The sequence below is a fragment of the Scyliorhinus torazame genome, chromosome 27 (assembly GCF_047496885.1).
Source record: "Scyliorhinus torazame isolate Kashiwa2021f chromosome 27, sScyTor2.1, whole genome shotgun sequence".
NCBI classification, from domain to species: domain Eukaryota; kingdom Metazoa; phylum Chordata; class Chondrichthyes; order Carcharhiniformes; family Scyliorhinidae; genus Scyliorhinus; species Scyliorhinus torazame.
Window position 1 is genome coordinate 30490236 of NC_092733.1, and position 20380 is coordinate 30510615.

The 20380-nt window shown below is 49.5% G+C and overlaps 1 protein-coding gene across 1 annotated transcript in view; it reads left to right on the forward strand.

Moving 5' to 3' along the window:
• The window catches only part of colgalt1a (collagen beta(1-O)galactosyltransferase 1a), a 61062-nt gene that overhangs the window by 11436 nt on the left and 29246 nt on the right, over positions 1-20380 (forward strand). The window contains 2 exon segments of the mRNA XM_072491203.1: positions 17271-17381; positions 20084-20201. Of these exon segments, the coding sequence (XP_072347304.1) occupies positions 17271-17381; positions 20084-20201 (229 nt within the window).

Sequence of the window (20380 nt, forward strand, 5' to 3'; positions counted from 1 at the left end):
GCCCCTTAATTGGAAAAAATAAATAATTGGGTATTCTAAATTTATTTTAAAAACACATACCCAATGACTTGCCCTTCTGCGGTAGAGAATTCCAGAGTTTCACCGCCCACTGAACGAAGACATTTCTCCTCATCTCAGTTCCTAATGGCCAAACCCATGTCTTGAGACTGTGAACCTCTTGTTCTAGGACCAACACCCCCGACCCCGTCCCGTCCCGTCCCTGCCAGAGGAATAAACATCTCTGCATCCAGCCTGGCCACACCTGCCAGAATTTTCTGTTTCAATTAGATTTCCTCTCATTCTTCAAAACTCTACTGAATATAAATAACCTTTTACTGTCACAAGTAGTTTTACATTAACACTGCAATGAAGTTACTGTGACAATCCCCTAGTCGCCACACTGCGGCGCCTGTTCGGGGAGGCTGGTATGGGAATTGAACCCGCGCTGCTGGCCTTGTTCTGCATCACAAACCAGCTGTCTAGCCCACTGAGCTAAACCAGCCCCTCTATATCTATATATATATATATACAGGCCTAGTCGACCCAATTTGTCCTCCGACGGCAATCCTGCCATCCCAGGAGTTAGTCTGGTGAACGCTCAGTGCATCCCCTCCAGGCCATGGGGTATCTTGACCTTGGTTTCGGACAATGCTCGGCACAACAGGTGGACAGCCGAAGGGCCTGTTCTGTGCTGTACTGTTCCTTAGGCCAGGCGACCAAAACGGCACACAGTACTCCTGATGTGGTCTGACCAAGGTGGCTTTAGGTCAGTGGCCAGGTTCCAATCTTGCCCCAGTTGCCTTCTGCTGGGTTGTGTACGGCGAAAGGGCAGAAACGGTAGCACAAATGGATAGCACTGTTGCTTCACAGCTTCAGGGTCCCGGGTTCGATTCCCCGTTGGTTCACTGTCTGTGCGGAGTCTGCACGTTCTCCCCATGTCTGCGTGGGTTTCCTCCGGGTGCTCCGGTTTCCTCCACAGTCCAAAGATGTGCAGGTTAGGTGGAATGGCCATGATAAATTGCCCCTTAGTGTCTAAGAAGGTTAAGAGGGGTATTGGGTTACGGGGATAGGGTGGAAGTGAGGGCTTAAGTGGGTCGGTGCAGACTCGATGGGCCGAATGGCCCCTTTCAGCACTGCCTGTTCTATGGCCAGCAACGAAGGCGGGGCCCAAGTGCCGGCGTGTTGCCTGGGCGAAGGCTGATGGGGCATGGTGGGACATGGCCATCTGCCCAATGCCAATCCTTCCAGCTTGAGGTTGGTGTGGCTGCCTCTCTGCGGTGCTGTGCTTCATTGGAAGGAAGGTGCTTTCTCTGTCGCACGGAAGTCTCGAACTTGCGACCCGTGGTGTGGGGCAGGTTAGGCCGGTTGGCCATGATTAATTGCCTCTTAGTGCCCAAAGATGTATAGGTCAGATGGGGTTACAGGGATACGGCAGCGGAGTGTGCCGAGGCAAGGTGCTGTGCTGTTTCGGAAGGGTAGGTGCAGGCCTGACGGGCTGAATGGCCTCCTCCTGCACTGTGAGGATTCTATGGATCCTATGCTGCACCTTCGGAGGTCCTGTTCTTCGGAGAACATGTCAAACTGTTGGAAGTCGACCGACAGAATCTATCCAGTTGTTTTAGAAACCTTCCTGTGTGCAAATTGGTTGCTCGTTGGTGATTGCACTTTTAAAAGACTGTGTCGGCTGCAACAAGCTTTGGGATGTACTATGGCCATGTAAATGTAAGCCTTTCAGATATTTATTTTTTATTTTGCTGCCATACTTCCCGACCTGGTCTGGCCTCTATGTGACTCCAGGTACCACCTGTGTGGACGGCTACCCTTGACTTCTAGATTGTGAGAGCAGCCAGGGGACCGGCAATAAATCTGGCATTGCCACATAATAAGAATCGTAAAAAATGTTGGGGCCTTGCTCTTTTGTTTGACCGGGGAGTTAGAGGCCTCGTTCATTTAAGGAATATTAGTTTTCAGTTCCCCGCTCAGTCTAGGGATGTGATCTAACAGAAAAGCTTTGACGTGTCATTTGTGGCGGGTTTTGCTGGGAGCCGGTGAGTTCCTCGGTGCTATCGAACCACATTTTGTGGGCTCTGCCTTGGGGTGTTTCCCACAGGGTTAGCCCACACTTCGAGTTATCTTCATCACTGTAGAGCTGAACTCCAGATCGTCTCCTCTTGAGATTGGCCCGCCATTTTGAAAGTGCGCTCTAATCCCCCCTCCCCCCCTCCCCCCACACACACATGGGCAATGTAACCCCCACCAACCGTGAGGATACCCTGCTATGTGGTCCCTGCAGGCCCCCCCCCCCTTTTCCGGGACCCCCTACCCATCACCACCCTCCAATCCTCCCAGAGGCCCCTACTTCTGCCCTGCACTCCCCCCATCCACCCTCCTTCATGGGCACGGCCCCCCTCGGATCCTGACCTTTGGCAATGCCGCCCTGACACCCTGGCGGTGCTCCTGCCGGCTTGGCTTTGCCAAGGTGCCCACATTCCAGGGGGAGGGCCAGGGGGCCAGCCTGCCCCATCCCAGGGGCCTCCGATGGCGTCCAAGTCTGTCTGCACCAGTACTGAAGGGCACCCGGCAGCGGACTCCCTGGGGAGGTCGTTAGATGCTGGGAGGCCGGTAGACGCCGGGTGAGTCGGCCTTAGTAGGTTTAAGGCCTACTTAGGCGAGCGCAGCTTGGTCACGCCCATTGCGGGCGGGCTCCTGACCTCTACGCCCCGTTCGAGTGCGACGCGGTAGGTCGATCGCGCCCTAAATTTCCTTTAAAGGGAAGCGTTTCAAAATTTGGAAAATAATATTTTGCCTTGCTGGCAGGGTGGTTAGACATGCACAGTGACGATTAACTGACCTGAGGCACTTGCTAAATCCCAGCTTGCTGCTAAAAGAAGGTTTCTTTATTTCTCTCTTTCTGGCTTGCCTCTATAAATAGTTCCTTGTGTCACTGCTGTGTTGGCAAACGGGGCTGAGAGTGCCTGGGCCTCTCAAACGGACTGCAAAGCGAAATTCCTGAATCGGCTTATCTACACCACTCATTACTTCGCCCACCTAGATCACCCTCTGCGTTGTCAGCCCAGCCTTGGCTCAGGTAGGTCGGCGTAAGTGCCGGGAAAAGCTGAGCTGGTCTGACAGCAGCTGTGGAGGGAGAAAGGAGGGTTAATGTTTCAAGCCCCGATTGGACTCTTCTTCCTCCCTCTCTCTCTCTCTCTCTCTCTTCCCCCCCATCCCCTGGCCAATATTTATCCTTCAACCAACTTCACTGAAGCGGGTTATCTGGTTAACGCTGGGTTGTTATTCGTGGGATCTTGCTAGGCTGACAGCAGTGACTGTGCGCTTCAAGTACTAACTTGACAAGTACTAGCTTCAAGTACTAGCTTTGGCTAAAACGTGCTTCGGAATGTCCCACGGTGGTGGAAGTTGCTATACAAATGCAAATCTTGCTTGCATTACCGTGGGTCCCTGGTGGAATCGTAGCATTTGCTCGCCTGCAATTCACTCCTCTTCTCAACGAACGTGAATGGAAGAGAAGCTGCACACCAGTGTTGCAGATTGTCAGATCCAACAGTTACAGCCACCAGTCAGGGTTGGGGAGCGAGAGCCGCATTTTCCCCTTGGCCGCCTGGCCAAGGGGAGTTCATTAACGGGTCAACCTTGGCCTCCGAAAGCCACTAACTCTGGTCCCCGGGAGCCTGACTGGGAGAAAACAAAGTGCTTTTTATCGTGTACACAGAGTCAAAATGCCAAAACGAGGACCCAACCATTGAGGAAGGTTTTAAAGAATTATCTTAGACGGAGGAGAGTTGTGGGAAGGAATTCCCGAGGTCGTGCTTCCTGGCAGCTGGAAGCACAGAGCGGCAGTCACCGGTGGCGCAAAGTAACCAGGGATGGACAAGAGGCAGAATTGAAGGGCACGGCGATTTGGGAGGTGATCGGGAAGGGCGAGGGATCGGAAAACCGTTGAAAAGTTTTCCTGGCACACACCTGGCCTCTTCCAGTGTTGGCGTCCATTATGTTTACTGTGGCCTCCTTGTTCAGGAAGGTGGTGTGGCTTCTGGACTTAACGTTGCATTCACACAACTCCGGTCTTCTGCTGAGCATGAAGGCGGTCTTTGCTGAAGTAGAGTTGGGAGCATGTACTTCTTACTTCTGCCTTGTTGGACTTGTTTGAAGCGATGGTGACCACAAGCTCCTCAGGTTCCAGAAATCCAAACAGCTGGAGAGGTTGTACCTTTATGTGGTGACTGACCGCTCTCTCTCTCGCTCTCTCTCTCTCTCGCTCTCTCCTTCCTCCCCCCACCCCCACACTGGGCTGGATCACGTGCTGATGTCTCGGGAATAAGACATAGGAGCAGAATTAGGCCACCTCGGCCCATCGAGTCTGCTCCACCATTCAATCACGGCTGATATTTTTCTCATTCCCGTTCTACTGCCTTCTCCTCATAACCCCTGATCCCCTTATTGATCAACAACCTATCTATCTCTGTCTTAAAGACATTCAGTGAGAGGTTGAATAAACTCGGTTTGTTCTCACTGGAACGTCGGAGGTTGAGGGGCGACCTGATAGAGGTCTACAAAATTATATGGGGCACAGACAGAGTGGCTAGTCAGAGGCTTTTCCCCAGGGTAGAGGGGTCAATTACTAGGGGGCATAGGTTTAAGGTGCGAGGGGCAAGGTTTAGAGGAGATGTACGAGGCAAGTTTTTTTACACAGAGGGTAGTGGGTGCCTGGAACTCGCTGTCGGAGGAGGTGGTGGAAGCAGGGACGATAGTGACGTTTAAGGGGCACCTTGACAAATACATGAATAGGATGGGAATAGAGGGATACGGACCCAGGAAGAGTAGAAGATTTTAGTTTAGACGGGCAGCATGGTCGGCACAGACTTGGAGGGCCGAAGGGCCTGTTCCTGTGCTGTACTTTTCTTTGTTCTTTGTTCTTTGATTTGGCCTCCACAGCCTTCTGCAGCAAAGAGTTCCACAGATCCACCCTCTGGCTGAAGAAATTCCTCCTCATCTCGCTTTTAAAGGATCGTCCCTTTAGTCTGAGATGGTGTCCTCTGGTTCTAGTTTTTCCTACAAGTGGAAACATCCTCTCCACATCCACTCTATCCAGGCCTCGCAGTATCCTGTAAGTTTCAATAAGATCCCCCCCCCCATCCTTCTGAACTCCCAACGAGTACAGACCCAGAATCCTCAATCGTTCCTCATACGACAAGCTCTTCATTCCAGGGATCATTCTTGTGAACCTCCTCTGGACCCTTTCCAGGGCCAGCACATCCTTCCTTAGATACGGGGCCCAAAACTGCCCACAATACTCCAAATGGGGTCTGACCAGAGCCTTATACAGCCTCCGAAGTACATCCCTGCTCTTGTATTCTAGCCCTCTCGACATGAATGCAAACATTGCATTTGTCTTCCTGACCGCTGACTGAGCCTGCACGTGAACCCACGATCTTCTGGCTCTGAGGCGAGAGTCACTGAGCTACCCACATGTTGCTGGACCCACATGGTGTTAAATTCCCAATAGCAGTACAGTGTAATACAGATCCACCAAGAGTCCCTTCCCCAGTTCTCTAATACCCCTCCCCTCCAACCCTGAACGGCAGACAGCGGGTCGGAGAGTGATGGTGCAGCGATGAGCAACATGGCTCCTGCCTCCTTGTCCTGTTAATCGAGCTCAGGAATCCGTTTGAAAATGCCTCACTGACGGCAACAGAATTGAAACTGTTCTTTCCGTCATGGTTCGGATCTGCTAGAACTCTGCATATTTCTGCGCTCAGCAAAGGAATCTATCGGGTATCGGGGGAGTTGGTTTGCGCTCAGGCCTGCATTAAAGGTGTCTTTGTCCGTCGTGTGGTGTGATGCGGGCCAGGCATTGGGAGGGATAGTGCTAGCTCTGTACCAGGACTATGGTCAATGTACACACCTCCCCCATAATTGGGCCTGGGCCTCTTGACTTGCAGCAGCTGATTGCCTTTGCTCCAGGGTTAGGTGCTGTGTTCACAAGCACGTCGGTTCTAAGGACCGGGTGTTGTCAGGTCTATTGGCTGCTTCTCCGACCTAATCTCTCGTGTGGGACTTTGTCGAAAACCTTCTGAACGTCCAAATCAACCACATCCACTGGTTCCCCCTCGTCAAATCTACTAGTCACGCCCTTGAAGAATTCCAGTAGATTTATCAAACACGATTTCCCTTTCTTAAATCCTTGCTGACTCTGTCCAAATCTGCAGCTATTTTCTAAGTGCTCTGCTATTAAATTGTTTATGATGGACTCTGGCATGTTCTCCATTACTGACATCAGGCTGACTCATCTATAATTCCCTGTTTTCTCTCTACCTCCCTTTTTAAATAGTGTGGTTATAGTCAATCTGTTCCAGAGTCTATAGACTCCGAGAAGATGACCACCAATGCATCCACTATTTCGAGGGCCATTTCCTTAAGTACTCTGGGATGTAGATTAACAGGCCCTGGGGGATTTATCGGCCTTCAATCCCGTCAATTTCCCTAACACCATTTCCCTACTAATACCGAATTCCTTCAGTTCCGCTCTCTTCCTAAACCCTGCATTCCCCAACAATTCTAGTACATTATTTGTGTCCTCCTTTGTGAAGCCAGAACCAGAGTATGTATTTAGTTGCTCAGTCATTTCTTTGCCCCCCCATTATAAATTCCCCTGTTCCTTTCTGTACAGGACCTACATTTGTCTTCACCAATCTTTTTCTCTTCACATACCTTTGGAAGCTTTTACAGTCAGTTTTTATGTACCCCTCATGGTAACTCTCACACTCTATTTTTCCCTTTTAATCAATGCCTTTGTCCTCCTTTTCTGAATTCTCAAACTGCTCGCAATCCTCAGGTGCACAGTTTCCGTGACCAATTTGTATGCCTCTTCCCTGGATTTAATCCTACCTCTAATTTCCCTTGTAAGTCATGGTTTGGGCACCTTTCCCCTTTTAGTTTTGCGCCAGCCAGGAATGAAGGCACTATATAAATGCAGCATATTAATCCTAGGCCACTCGGCCCCTCGAGCCTGCTCCGCCATTCAATAAGATCGTGCCTGATCTGATTGCGATCTCAGCCCCACGTTCCTGCCCACCCCCCCTTTGTTAATTAAGATGTGGTTGACTCTTAAATGCTCTCGTGATGGGCAATAAACACTGGCCCAGCCAGCCAGCGACGCCCGCATCTCTTGAATGAATGGGAAAAAAAGAATCTACCCACCTCTGCTTAAAAATATTCCAAGACTCTGCTTGCAGTGTCTTTTGAGGACGAGAGTTCCAAAGACTCGCGACCCTCTGAGAGATAGAAATCCTCCTCGACTCTGTCTTAAAGGGGCGACCACTTATTTTGAAGGAGGGACTCGTCGTTCTGGATCCAGTTGCGGGGTAACATCCACCCCAAGCACGTTGAAGTTCGGCGAATGTGAGAGTGCACCGTGACGGAAGACCCTTTTGTCCCTTACATACCGCTTCCCATATTCGGTGATTCCCAACCGGATCTCACTTCAGGCGTCATTCTCGGGAGGGGGGTTCCAGGCTGCCGAATCCCCCGCCGCATGTGCCACCACAACAGGGTCAGAAGATCCCGGCCCCTGTGTGCCTTTATGTTGTAAGCCTCCTTCGGCACTAAGGTTAGGCAGTATAAATCCGGAGTTAAGATCCAACCGTGGGGGCAGGTTTAGCACAGTGGGCTAAATAGCTGGCTTGTAATGCAGAACAATGACAGCAGCGTGGGTTCAATCCCCCTACCAGCCTCCCCGAACAGGCGCTGGAATGTGGCAACTAGGGGCTTTTCGCAGTAACTTCATTGAAGCCGACTTGTGACAATAAGCGATTATTATTACCTGAAACATAACTTGCACTGACACTTGCCTAGTTGTAGTGCAAGTCCGCCCCTTGGATACACGAGCATTAATACCGTCTTTGGTTCACTCTGGACTGTTTCGTATCAGGCCCAGAGGACACGATCTCAGACTGAAGGGACGATCCTTCAAAACTGAGATGAGGATGAATTTCTTCAGCCAGAGGGTGGTGAATCTGTGGAACTCTTTGGCGCAGAAGGCTGTGGAGGCCAATTCACTGAGTGTCTTTAAGACAGAGATAGGTAGGTTCTTGATTAATAAGGGGATCAGGGGTTATGGGGAGAAGGCAGGAGAATGGGGATGAGAAACATAGCAGCCATGTTTGAATGGCGGAGCAGACTCGATGGGCCGAGTGGCCTAATTCTGCTCCTATGTCTTATGCAGTCCATGTGGTGTAGGTACTCCCACAGTGGTTAGGGAGGGAGTTCCAGGATTTTGACCCAGGGACGGGGAAGGAATGGACGATATGGGAGCTGGCAAACTAAATATCAAATCGGATTTGGTGAGCAATGCCGGGAGGAATGCAAGTCACTGAGATCTTCTGTTGCCGTAAGAGCACTAACTTCTGTTCAGTTGCTCAATTACCAGTTCGTCATCCCCTTGGGCTTAACTGTGAGTCGACCTGGAGGTGGCGATTAAATGATAAGTGAATAATTAGAGTCATTATCAGCGGGGTGGCTGACTTACAGAAAACGTTTGAAGGCTACAATCTGTTTCTTGCTGTACCTGCTGTTTAGTTGGCAGGCCCTGAGGCTCGAGGGCACTCAGCACATGTCGCCCTCCCCGCACCCAATAAGTACTCACCTCTCTCTCCAGCTACTCCCCCTACCCGCCCCCCCCCCCCATCTCTCTCCCCAGCAACCCCCCTGAAATAAAGACTGACCCCTTCCCCACGAAAGGGGATTGAGATGCAATGGTTTTCGTTACTGACCAAAGTATTGAATACGACGGAGGGAGGCTATTCTAGAACTGTGTGCAGCGCTACTTAAGACCACAGTTTTGAACCCTGCACACAGTTCAGGAGACAGTACGGGAAAGATGTGATTGCAACTGGAGTGCATGTGGAGGACACTTGCACATGCAAGTGAGAGTGTTGCCAAGACTTGAATATTTTAGCAGCGGCGACCGGTTGAATGGGCTGTGGTTAGCACTGTTGCTTCACAGCGGCAGGGTCCCGGGTTCTATTCCCGGCTTGGGTCACTGTCTGATCGGAGTCTGCACGTCCTCCCTGTGTCTGTGTGGGTTTCCTCCGGATGCTCCGGTTTCCTCCCACAAGTCCCAAAAGACGCGCTGTTAGGTGAATTGGACATTCTGAATTCTCCCTCGGTGTACCCGAACAGGCGCCGGAATGTGGCGACTAGGGGCTTTTCACAGTAACTTCATTGGAAGTGTTAATGTAAGCCTACTTGTGACAAAATGATTATTATTATTATTATCATTGCGTCCATTGGTCCAGGAGAGGCTGAGGGATGACTTAATTGAGGTGCAGAAAATTGACGGGCTTAGATAGAGTAAATAGGGATGGCCTCTACTACCTTAAACAGAGCAAAAAAACCAAGGGACATAGATTTAAGGTAAAGGGAAGATGAGGGTTCTAGGGATCTGGAACTTGCTGCTTCAAAGGGTGGTAGAAGCAGAAACCCCCACCACATTTAAAATGGTACTTGAGTGTCTACTTGAAGAGCTCTGACCTGCACCTACAGGTCTGCGGACCTAGTGGAGGGAGGTGGGATGAGGCTAAGTAGCTCTCTATTGACCAGCATGGACAACGGGCCAAATGGCCTCCTTCTCGTTTTCGATCATTCTGTGCCATGCTTATCCTTTGTAATATAGTGACCAGAACTGCAAACCTGAGGCTTTTTTAGTCTAAGTAAAATAACAGGGTTCATTCTGAGGGCAGATTGTGTTTGGGGGGGGGGGGGGGGGGGGGGCGGCGGCTGTGAACTAATAATCTGATGGCCGTATTTTACAGCAAGGGTCAAAGGAATGGGTCTCGCCTGAATGAAGCTTACTTCAAGGTTTTAGAAAGCACGGAAGCATGCACTTCCTCTTTTTTGACATCGGTTTTAATTTGGTGCCCGCTACGGGGAATCGGTGGCATCTGTGAACAGGCAGACAGGAGGAAGACTGGCCAACCAATCAGACTGAAGAATTCTCACAGATGGAAAAGCAGGAAATGCAAGTTAGACTCAAATCATGGTACCAAAAGCAAAATAAGTATTGGAATATACACTGGATGTTAATGGAAAAAATTGAAAAGGAAAACACAAGCTTAAAAAAATTACTTTAAAAAAAATGTGCAGCATTCAATTTTTCTTCTGAAGCCATGCTATTTCACACTTGGGCCAGAGATTGATGTTTAGTAATTATGATTTACTAGGCCATTAAAAGCTCAGTTACGAACAAGTCTTACAAGGTTTAGGAGACTTTATGATGTCTGGCAAACATCTTTGACTTCTTGCAGGCCACTTTGAGAAAAATAGTTGGTGTGGCTTCCTCTATCGTAGTTCACCTGGAAAGTTTTTGGCAAAGTTCCACATGAAAGGCTTTGCTGAACAAAAACTGGCATTAGTCCAGGGCAGAGCCTTGAATCATGTAAGGAATGAAAAAAGAATAGTGTCCGAGAGTGAGTTGAGTTTTGGATAAGGGGAGGAGCGATGGGGTGAACCCCACAGAGATTAGGGCTTGCATGCCTTGTTTCGAATCGACGCAATTGTTGACAAATCTAATATAACAAGATTTGTAGATGCAGAGGTGGCAGCTTAAGATTTACAGAAGGATTCAGAGCACATGTACTGTTGTACGGTCACATCACAAGCGATGTTTAACACTGCAGGATTTGCACATGAGGCAAACAGATGTGTGCCTTGAACATGCAATAAATAAAACTGAATTGGACCTTTAGGAAGGAAATAGCTGCAGACACAACACTGACAATGTGGTGAAGCTAACGAGTGAAAGGAAATGCTCCTTTTCCACAGCAGTGGAATTCAAGTCCATTGAGTTTGAGTCTAGAAGGGCTATACTGCACAATATAATACACGGGATAGATCACATTTGGGAGCTACATCATAAGCTGTGTTTTAAGGGGCATGGGGATTGCCCCCCCCCCCCCTTCCCCACACCCTTCACAACAATAGGGCGGCAGGGTGGCACAGTGGTTAGCACAGCTGCCTCACAGCTCCAGGGTCCTGTGTTCAATTCCGGCCTCGGGTGACTGTGGAGTTTGCATGTTCTCTTCCCCATGTCTGCGTGGGTTTCCTCCCGGTGCTCCGGTTTTCCCCCCACAGTCCAAAGATGTGCCGGTTAGGTGGATTGGCCGCACTAAATTGCCCCTTAGTGTCCAAAAGGTAAGGTGGGGTTACGGGGATCGGGTGGAGGCATGGCCTTAAGTTAGGGTCCTCTTTCCAAGAGCCGGTGCAGATTCGATGGGCCGAATGGCCTCCTTCAGCACTGTATATTCCATGATTCTAATAGCAAATTCGGAGTGGGCTGAACAGGCTGAGCGTGGGCCTTCACCCCACAGTGGACAGGAATCTCCACTCTCATGGTAGCATAGTGGTTAGCACTGTTGCTTCCAGTCCCAGGTTCGATTCCCGGTTTGTCTGTGCAGAGTCTGCACGCTCTCCCCGTGTCTGCTTGGGTTTCCTCCGGGTGCTCCGGTTTCCTCCCAAAAGTCCCGAAAGACGTGCTTGTTAGGTGAATTGGACATTCTGAATTCTCCCTCGGTGTACCCGAACAGGCGCCGGAATGTGGCGACTAGGGGATTTTCACAGTAACTTCATTGCAGTGTTAATGTAAGCCCACTTGTGACAATAAAGATTATTATTATAAGAGTGGTTAGCACTGCTGCCTCACGGCGCCGAGGTCCCAGGGTCACTGCCCGTGTGGAGTTTGCACATTCTCCCCATGTTTGTGTGGGTTACACCCCCACAACCCAAAGAAGTGCAAAGTAGATGGATTGGCCACGCTAAATTGCCCCTTAGTTAGAAAAAATAATTGGGTACTCTTTAAAAAAAAAATTTTTTTTAACATAAGAGTATAATAACTAGGAAGTTCAATTAAGTGGGGCAACTATAGAAACAGGAATTTAACAGAAGATAGAGCAGAAAGTGTGCAAAATCATGAAGAGTTTTAACAGAGTAAGGAAGTAGAATGTTTCTACTGGTAACAAAGTCAGTAATCAGAGGGTACAGCTTCACGGTACCTGGCAAAGGATCAAAGGATTCAGAGGTAAGAGGGAACTGATGTGATCTGGAATGTGCTGCTTGATGGTGCGATGGAAGCAGATTCAACATTTAACTTTCAAGAAGGAATCAGAAAAATAGGTGTGACGAAAAAGTTTGAAGGGCTCTGGGGCAAGAGCAGGGGGTGTGAAACGCAATTTGGAGAGTTCTACCAAGGAACTGGCACAGGCTCGATGGGCCGAATGGCTACCTGCTGTGTTCCAAATCTACGAATATGAAAACCTTGGGTTAACTGAACTGCTCGCACACAAGGTTAAGGGTCTCTTGAAGGAATTCAGTCGGTTTGTAAATCAATGGCCTCTTGCCATTTCTAAAAGAAGATTATCTTTAGTGGCCATGACTGAAACATGATTAAAGGATGGTCACGACTGGGAGTTAAATATCCAAGGGTATCAAACTTTTCGGAAGGAGTGGATGGTAAGGGAGGTGGTGTAGCTCTGTTATTTAAGGATGACATCCGGGCAACATTAAGGGATGACATCGGTGCTATGGAGGATAAGGTTGAATCCATTTGGGTGGAAATCAGGAATAGTAAGGTGAAAAAGTCACTGATATAGGAGTAATCTATAGGCCACCAAATAGTAACATTATGGTGGGGCAGGCAATAAACAAAGAAATAACTGATGCATGTAGAAATGGTACATCAGTTATCATGGGGGATTTTAATCTACATGTCGATTGGTTTAACCAGGTCGGTCAAGGCAGCCTTGAGGAGCAGTTTATAGAATGTATCCGCGATAGTTTCCTAGAACAGTATGTAATGGAACCTACAAGGGAACAAGCGGTCCTAGATCTGGTCCTGTGTAATGAGACAGGATTGATTCAGGATCTCATAGTTAGGGATCCTCTCGGAAGGAGCGATCACAATATGGTGGAATTTAAAATACAGATGGAGGGTGAGAAGGTCAAATCAAGCACTAGTGTTTTGTGCTTCAACAAAGGAGATTACAATGGGATGAGAGAAGAACTAGCTAAGGTAGACTGGGAGCAAAGACTTTATGGTGAAACAGTTGAAGAACAGTGGAGAACCTTCCAAGTGATTTTTCACAGTGCTCAGCAAAGGTTTATACCAACAAAAAGGAAGGCCGAAAGAAAGAGGGAAAATCGACCGTGGATATCTAAGGAAATAAGGGAGAGTATCAAATTGAAGGAAAAAACATACAAAGTAGCAAAGATCAGTGGGAGACTAGAGGACTGGGAAATCTTTAGGGGGCAACAGGAAGCTACTAAAAAAGCTGTAAAGAAGAGTAAGATAGATTATGAGAGTAAACTTGCTCAGAATATAAAAACAGATAGTAAAAGTTTCTACAAATACATAAAACAAAAAAGAGTGGCTAAGGTAAATATTGGTCCTTTAGAGGATGAGAGGGGAGATTTAATAATGGGAGATGAGGAAATGGTTGAGGAACTGAACAGGTTTTTTGGGTCGGTCTTCACAGTGGAAGACACAAATAACATGCCAGTGACTGGTGGAAATGAGGCTATGACAGGTGAGGACCTTGAGAGGATTGTTATCACCAAGGAGGTAGTGATGGGTAAGCTAATGGGGCTAAAGTCTCCTGGACCTGATGGAATGCATCCCAGAGTGCTAAAAGAGATGGCTAGGGAAATTGCAAATGCACTAGTGATAATTTACCAAAATTCACTAGACTCTGGGGTGGTCCCAGCGGATTGGAAATTAGCAAACGTGACACCACTGTTTAAAAAAGGAGGTAGGAAGAAAGCGGGTAATTATAGGCCAGTGAGCTTAACTTCGGTAGTAGGGAAGATGCTGGAATCTATCATCAAGGAAGAAGTAGCGAGGCATCTGGATGGAAATTGTCCCATTGGGCAGATGCAGCATGGGTTCATAAAGGGCAGGTCATGCCTAACTAATTTAGTGGAATTTTTTGAGGACATTAACAGTGCGGTAGATAACGGGGAGCCAATGGATGTGGTATATCTGGATTTCCAGAAAGCCTTTGACAAGGTGCCACACAAAAGGTTGCTGCATAAGATAAAGATGCATGGCATTAAGGGGAAAGTAGTAGCATGGATAGAGGATTGGTTAATTAATAGAAAGCAAAGAGTGGGGATTAATGGGTGTTTCTCTGGTTGGCAATCAGTAGCTAGTGGTGACCCTCAGGGATCAGTGTTGGGCCCACAACTGTTCACAATTTACATAGATGATTTGGAGTTGGGGACCAAAGATAAGTGGTAAAGCAAAAAGTGCAGAGGATACTGGAAGTCTGCAGAGGGATTTGGATAGGCTAAGTGAATGGGCTAGGGTCTGGAAGATGGAATACAATGTTGACAAATGTGAGGTTATCCATTTTGGTAGGAATAACAGCAAAAGGGATTATTTAAATGATAAAATATTAAAACATGCTGCTGCGCAGAGAGACCTGGGTGTGCTAGTGCATGAGTCGCAAAAAGTTGGTTGACAGGTGCAACAGGTAATTAAGAAGGCAAATGGAATTTTGTCCTTCATTGCTAGAGGGATGGAGTTTAAGACTAGGGAGGTTCTGCTGCAATTGTATAAGGTGTTAGTGAGGCCACACCTGGAGTATTGTGTTCAGTTTTGGTCTCCTTACTTGAGAAAGGACGTACTGGCACTGGAGGGTGTGCAGAGGAGATTCACTAGGTTAATCCCAGAGCTGAAGGGGTTGGATTACGAGGAGAGGTTGAGTAGACTGGGACTGTACTCGTTGGAATTTAGAAGGATGAGGGGGGATCTTATAGAAACATATAAGATTATGAAGGGAATAGACAGGATAGATGCAGGCAGGTTGTTTCCACTGGCGGGCGAAAGCAGAACTAGGGGGCATAGCCTCAAAATAAAGAGAAGTAGATTTAGGACTGAATTTAGGAGAAACTTCTTCACCCAAAGGGTTGTGAATCTATGGAATTCCTTGCCCAGTGAAGCAGTAGAGGCTCCTTCATTAAATGTTTTTAAGATAAAGATAGATAGTTTTTTGAAGAATTAAGGGTTATGGTGTTCAGGCCGGAAAGTGGAGCTGAGCCCACAAAAGATCAGGCATGATCTCATTGAATGGTGGAGCAGGCTCGAGGGGCCAGATGGCCGACTCCTGCTCCTAGTTCTTATGTAAGAACAAATTTGCAACATTTAAATTTTCTTCTGAAGGAATTCAATTCCACACTTGGAAAGTTATTTTTTTTTTAGGGCCAGAGGTGGTTAGTAAGATTACCATTGATTGAACAATGCAAATCGATAAAATAAACACAAACTATTTCTTGGAAATGGATAAGAGGGCAAATAAATAACAGGACAGCAATGGAAATTCACAGGAAGAAACTCAAAAGCCAATCTCACGGAAAACTAAGAGCCAAATTTTTAGAAAGTAGAAACTGCAGACTAGCCTCACGTGATGAAAGGGCTTTTAACATTTTTTTAAATTTCGGGGGCGGAATTCTCCGGTATCGGCGTGATGTCCGCCGACCGGCGGCCAAAACGGCGCAAATCAGTCGGGCATCGCGCCGCCCCAAAGGTGCGGAATCCTCCACATCTTGGGGGGCCGAGCCCCAACCATAAGGTGCTAGGCCTGTGCCGGACTAATTTCCGCCCCGCCAGCTGGCGGAAAAGGCCTTTGGTGCCCCGCCAGTTGGCGCGGAAATGACATCTCCGGGCGGCGCATGCGCGGGACCGTGAGCGGCCGCTCACGGCATCCCCGCGCATGCGCTGTGGAGGGAGTCTCTTCCGCCTCCGCCATGGTGGAGAGCGTGGCGAAGGCGGAAGGAAAAGAGTGCCCCCACGGCACAGGCCCGCCTGCGGATCGATGGGCCCCGATCGTGGGCCAGGCCACCGTGGGGGCACTCCCCGGGGCCAGCTCACCCTGCGCCCCCCCCCCCCCTCCCCCCCCCCCCCCCCCCCCCCCCAGGACCCCGGAGCCCGCCCGCGCCGCTTTGTCCCGCCGGTAAGGTAGGTGGTTTAATCTACGCCGGCGGGACAGGCATTCTAGCAGCGGGACTTCGGCCCATCCGGGTCGGAGAATCGCGCCAACTGGCGTGGCGTGATTCCCGCCCCCACCGAATATCCGGTGCCGGAGAATTCAGCAACCGGCGGGGGCGGGATTCACGCCAGCCCCTGGCGATTCTCCGACCCGGCGGGGGGTCGGAGAATCTTGCCCCTGGTCTCCAAAGTTGGCATTTTTTCCTTTTTCCTCTCCCTGCTCAGGAAAACTTTATTTGAAAGACTGGTACGGGGTTGGAATAATCAACCATCGCCAACGCACCAGGCCTTATTCCAAATAACACAGGTGGCGGTGAGGGCCTTAACGCTCTAGAGGGTCACTATTCTGGCCCAGTGGCACTTTTGTCACCCTTTAGATTTATTTTAATGTTTAACAGGGGTCTCAGTCAAACGATGTAAGCCATTTCAAACCATATCACTGGATCTTTGTGCAGGAGGCTGTTGTTTGGGCCCAGTTTACTATTGACCAGTGCATCATGTGCCCCACCTCTCTCCCTTCGTGGAATTGGCTCTTGATTAAAAACTCTTCATTTACCCACAGAGGATTGTCAGAGGATACAGCAGGATATAAACTGGTTGGAGACTTGGGCAGAGAAATGGCAGGTGGAGTTTAATCCGGACAAGTGTGAGGTAATACACTTTGGAAGGTCCGATGCATGTAGGAATTACACAATAAATGGTAGAACTCTTGCGAGTACTGACCGACAGCGAGATCTGGGCGTGTATGTCCACCGATCACTGAAAGTGACAACGCATGTCTATAAGGTGGTCAAGACGGCATATGGCATGCCTTCATCGGTCGGGACATTGAATATAAAAATTGGCAGCTGTACAGGACCTTAGTTAGGCCTCACTTGGAATATTGTGTACAATTCTGGTCGCCATACTTAAGGTAGACGTACCTAGTGTCCTTGGGAACATTGAAACTACAACCTCACTCAACCTGCAGCACCAAAACAAACGATCTGCTCGTTTACCAGTGCTGTTCATGGGACATGATGGTGTATGAATTGTCCTCTTGTGTTTATTATAAAACAAAGTGTCACACATCGTCCGTGCCGCTTTGGATGCGATGTCCTTCGGATGTGAAAGGCACCATATGAATGGCAAGAGGGTCAGTTCTACGGTCGGGGAAGACTCTGCTGTACACAGTGATTTGAGGTTCATTACGTTTGTGCTCTTCTCCTTTCTGCAGGGTAGCCACAGACCACAATGTGGATAATACCACAGCGGTGCTGAGGGAGTGGCTGGTGAACGTACAAGGACTCTACCATTCTGTCGAGTGGAGGCCCATGGATGAGCCAAAGTGAGTTACCGTTGCTGGCTGGCAGCCCAGGACGTGTTATCCCTTTCGTATTGGGCTGTCCCTTTTCATGGTCATTCTCAGGGTAATAGCAGCCCCACCATCATCAGGCATGGGCGGGCTGCGAACACAGAGCTGCTGGCCAGTTCGAGAGCCATTCGGCCCTGAAATGTCTCACGGAGAGCCAGTTTGAGATGAGTTCCTTGAATAATGAATAGCAACAGCGAGAAGAGATTCCCCCAAACTCAATCAGGAAGCAGGTACTCTACACATTTATACAGTGTCAAGCTGTCCCCATTCTCCATGGCAGCCACTGTTCTGTTACAGTGACACTAATATTTGCTTTTATTACTAGTCTTTGAGTGGGTACTCAAATGACTGGAATGAACCCGTTGGACGGCACGGTAGCACAGTGGTTAGCACTGCTGCTGCACAGCGCCAGTGTCTCAGGTTCGATTCCCGGCTTGGGTCACTGTCTGTGCGGAGTCTGCATGTTGGGTTTCCCGTGTCTGCGTGGGTTTTCTCCGGTTTCCTCCCACAAGTAATTTGGACATCCTGAATTCTCCCTCCGTGTACCTGAACAGGCGCCGGAATGTGGCGACTCAGGGCTTTTCACAGTAACTTCAGTGTAAGCCTACTTGTGACAATAAAGATTATTATTATACGTTGGGCACTATGATCTCAGTGAATATTTGGATTTCATGTCAGGCATTCGATTCAATAACCTCCTTAAGTAAGGGGGAAGGTAAAAAGTGTCCAGTGAAAGAGCAGTCTTGTTGGGGCATTTTTCCACATTGAAGGAGTGGTATAAATGCATTGTGTTATTGATGGCTTTCCCTATATTGTCTCCGCTGGAGGATGAGTGAGTGTGGGGCCCCAGATTGCAGCAGTGTAGGCTCCATGCTGAACTCATGGCGAATCAGGGCGAGATACAAATGACAGAATTGGGTGGGCCATTGTCTCTCTGCTATCCTGTTTTTCCTTAAATTGTGGACAAGGCTGCACCCGCTCTCAGCTCTACTTCCCATCTCGAGTTGCCTTCTTGTTGGGCCTCTGCAGCCCTTGCCTCTGCTGTGATTGTGTTGGGTGAGGGATTCCAGTGTATGGGCCCCGCGACGGGGGTGCTCTGAATGGAACTGTTGACAGTGGCCAGAGTGGGAGTGAATTGTGTCTTTCATTGTGAGGGGAATTGAATACAAGAGTAGGGAGGTTATGCTTCTGTTATAAGGGCACCAGGGAGACCGTATATGGAGTATTGTGTGCAGTATTGGTCTCGTTATTTAAAGAGGGCCGTAAATGCGTTGGAATCAGTTTAGAGAAGGTTTACTGGACTGATACCAGAAATGGGCGGGTTGCCTTAATAGGGAAGGTCGGACAGACCAGGCTTGTATCTGCTGGAGTTTATAATAATCTTTAGTGTCACAAGTAGGCTTAAATTAACACTGTAATGAAGTTACTGTGAAAAGCCCCTAGTTGCCACACTTCGCCGAGGGAGAATTCAGAATGTCCAATTCACCTAACAGCACGGGCGGGATTCTCCAATAATGGGGCTATGTCCCCACGCCAGCGTGAAAACCGATGCCAACCACTCCGGCGTCAATGGTCCCCGATAATGGGGAATGCTCCTGTTCCTAGGGGGCTAGGTTGGCGCCACAGTGGTCCCCGCAGCTCCAGCCGGCGTGGAACGGCCTGCGTGGGTTCGTGCATGCGCGAAAGGCCGGCGTATTTCCGCGCATGCACGGGGGTTCCCTTCTCCGTGCCGGCACCTGGGCAATATGGCGGAGCCCTACAGGGGCCTCGCACGCACGCAGTAAAATAGACCCCCACGGATCCAGCCCGCCCGCTGATCGGTAGGCCTCGATCGCGGGCCAAGCCACCGTCCCCATCCCCCTCCCCCACCAGGGTCGGATCCTCCCCCCTCCAGGATGGCCCCCGCACATTCACCTTCCAGGTCCCGCCGTGTGGGACCTGAGTAACCCACACCGACGGAACTCGGCCCTTCGGGGCCCGGAGAATCGCCGGGGGGGGGGGGGGGGCCGCTGTCAATGGCCCCCGACCAGCGCGACGGGAACCCCGCCGGCGCCGGAGAATGGTGAAGCCGGCAGCGCCCGGGGATTCCCCGCCGAATCCCGGCCCACATCTTTCGGGACTAGTGGGAGGAAACCGGAGCACCCGGAGAAAACCCCCGCAGACACGGGGAGAACGTGCAGACTCCGCACAGACAGTGACCCGAGCAGGGAATCGAACCCAGGACCCTGGCGCTGTGAAGCAACAGTGCACCACTGGCTACCATGCTGCCCATTTAGAAGAGTAAGAGGCAACTAGGGGTCACTCTTTGAAAATAAAGGTGCATCCACATTTAAGACCGGGATGAAAAATGTTTTTTCTCTCCGAGGATCGTGAGTCTTTGGAACTCTGTTCCTCAAAAGGTGGTGGAAGCTGCACCTTTGAATATATTTAAGGTAGCAGTGGATAGATTCTTGATAAGTAAGGGGCGGCAGGAATGTGAAGGTGAGGTTAAAATGAGATTGACCATCTCGAGAGGGCTCGAGGGGCTGAGTGGCCGATCCCTGCTCCTATTTGGTCTGTCTAATAGGGTGGAGTGGACAAGAGGGGAGAAATCGATCAGCTGTTTGTCTTGGCGTGACGCTGGTGCTGTGCTGGATACTGACGTCCCATGTTTCCTTTGCACTGTTGGGTTTCAGATCCTATTTCGATGAAATGGGGCCCAAACATTGGTCCGACTCTCGATATGAGCATGTGATGAAGCTGAGACAAGCGGCACTGAACTCGGCCAGGGATCGGTGGGCCGATTATATTTTGGTAAGGGCAGCACTGTTTGAGCAGAGATTCTCTGCCCTCCTCTCAGTACGTCGACAAAACATTTAATTTGCTGTGAAGATTACTTTGGCGTCTATTGATTGGGAATGCACAATGTCTGGGATCATTCATCAGGCAATTCATTGAGTGGGCGGCCTGTTGGTTTGGGCAATGTGGCATTT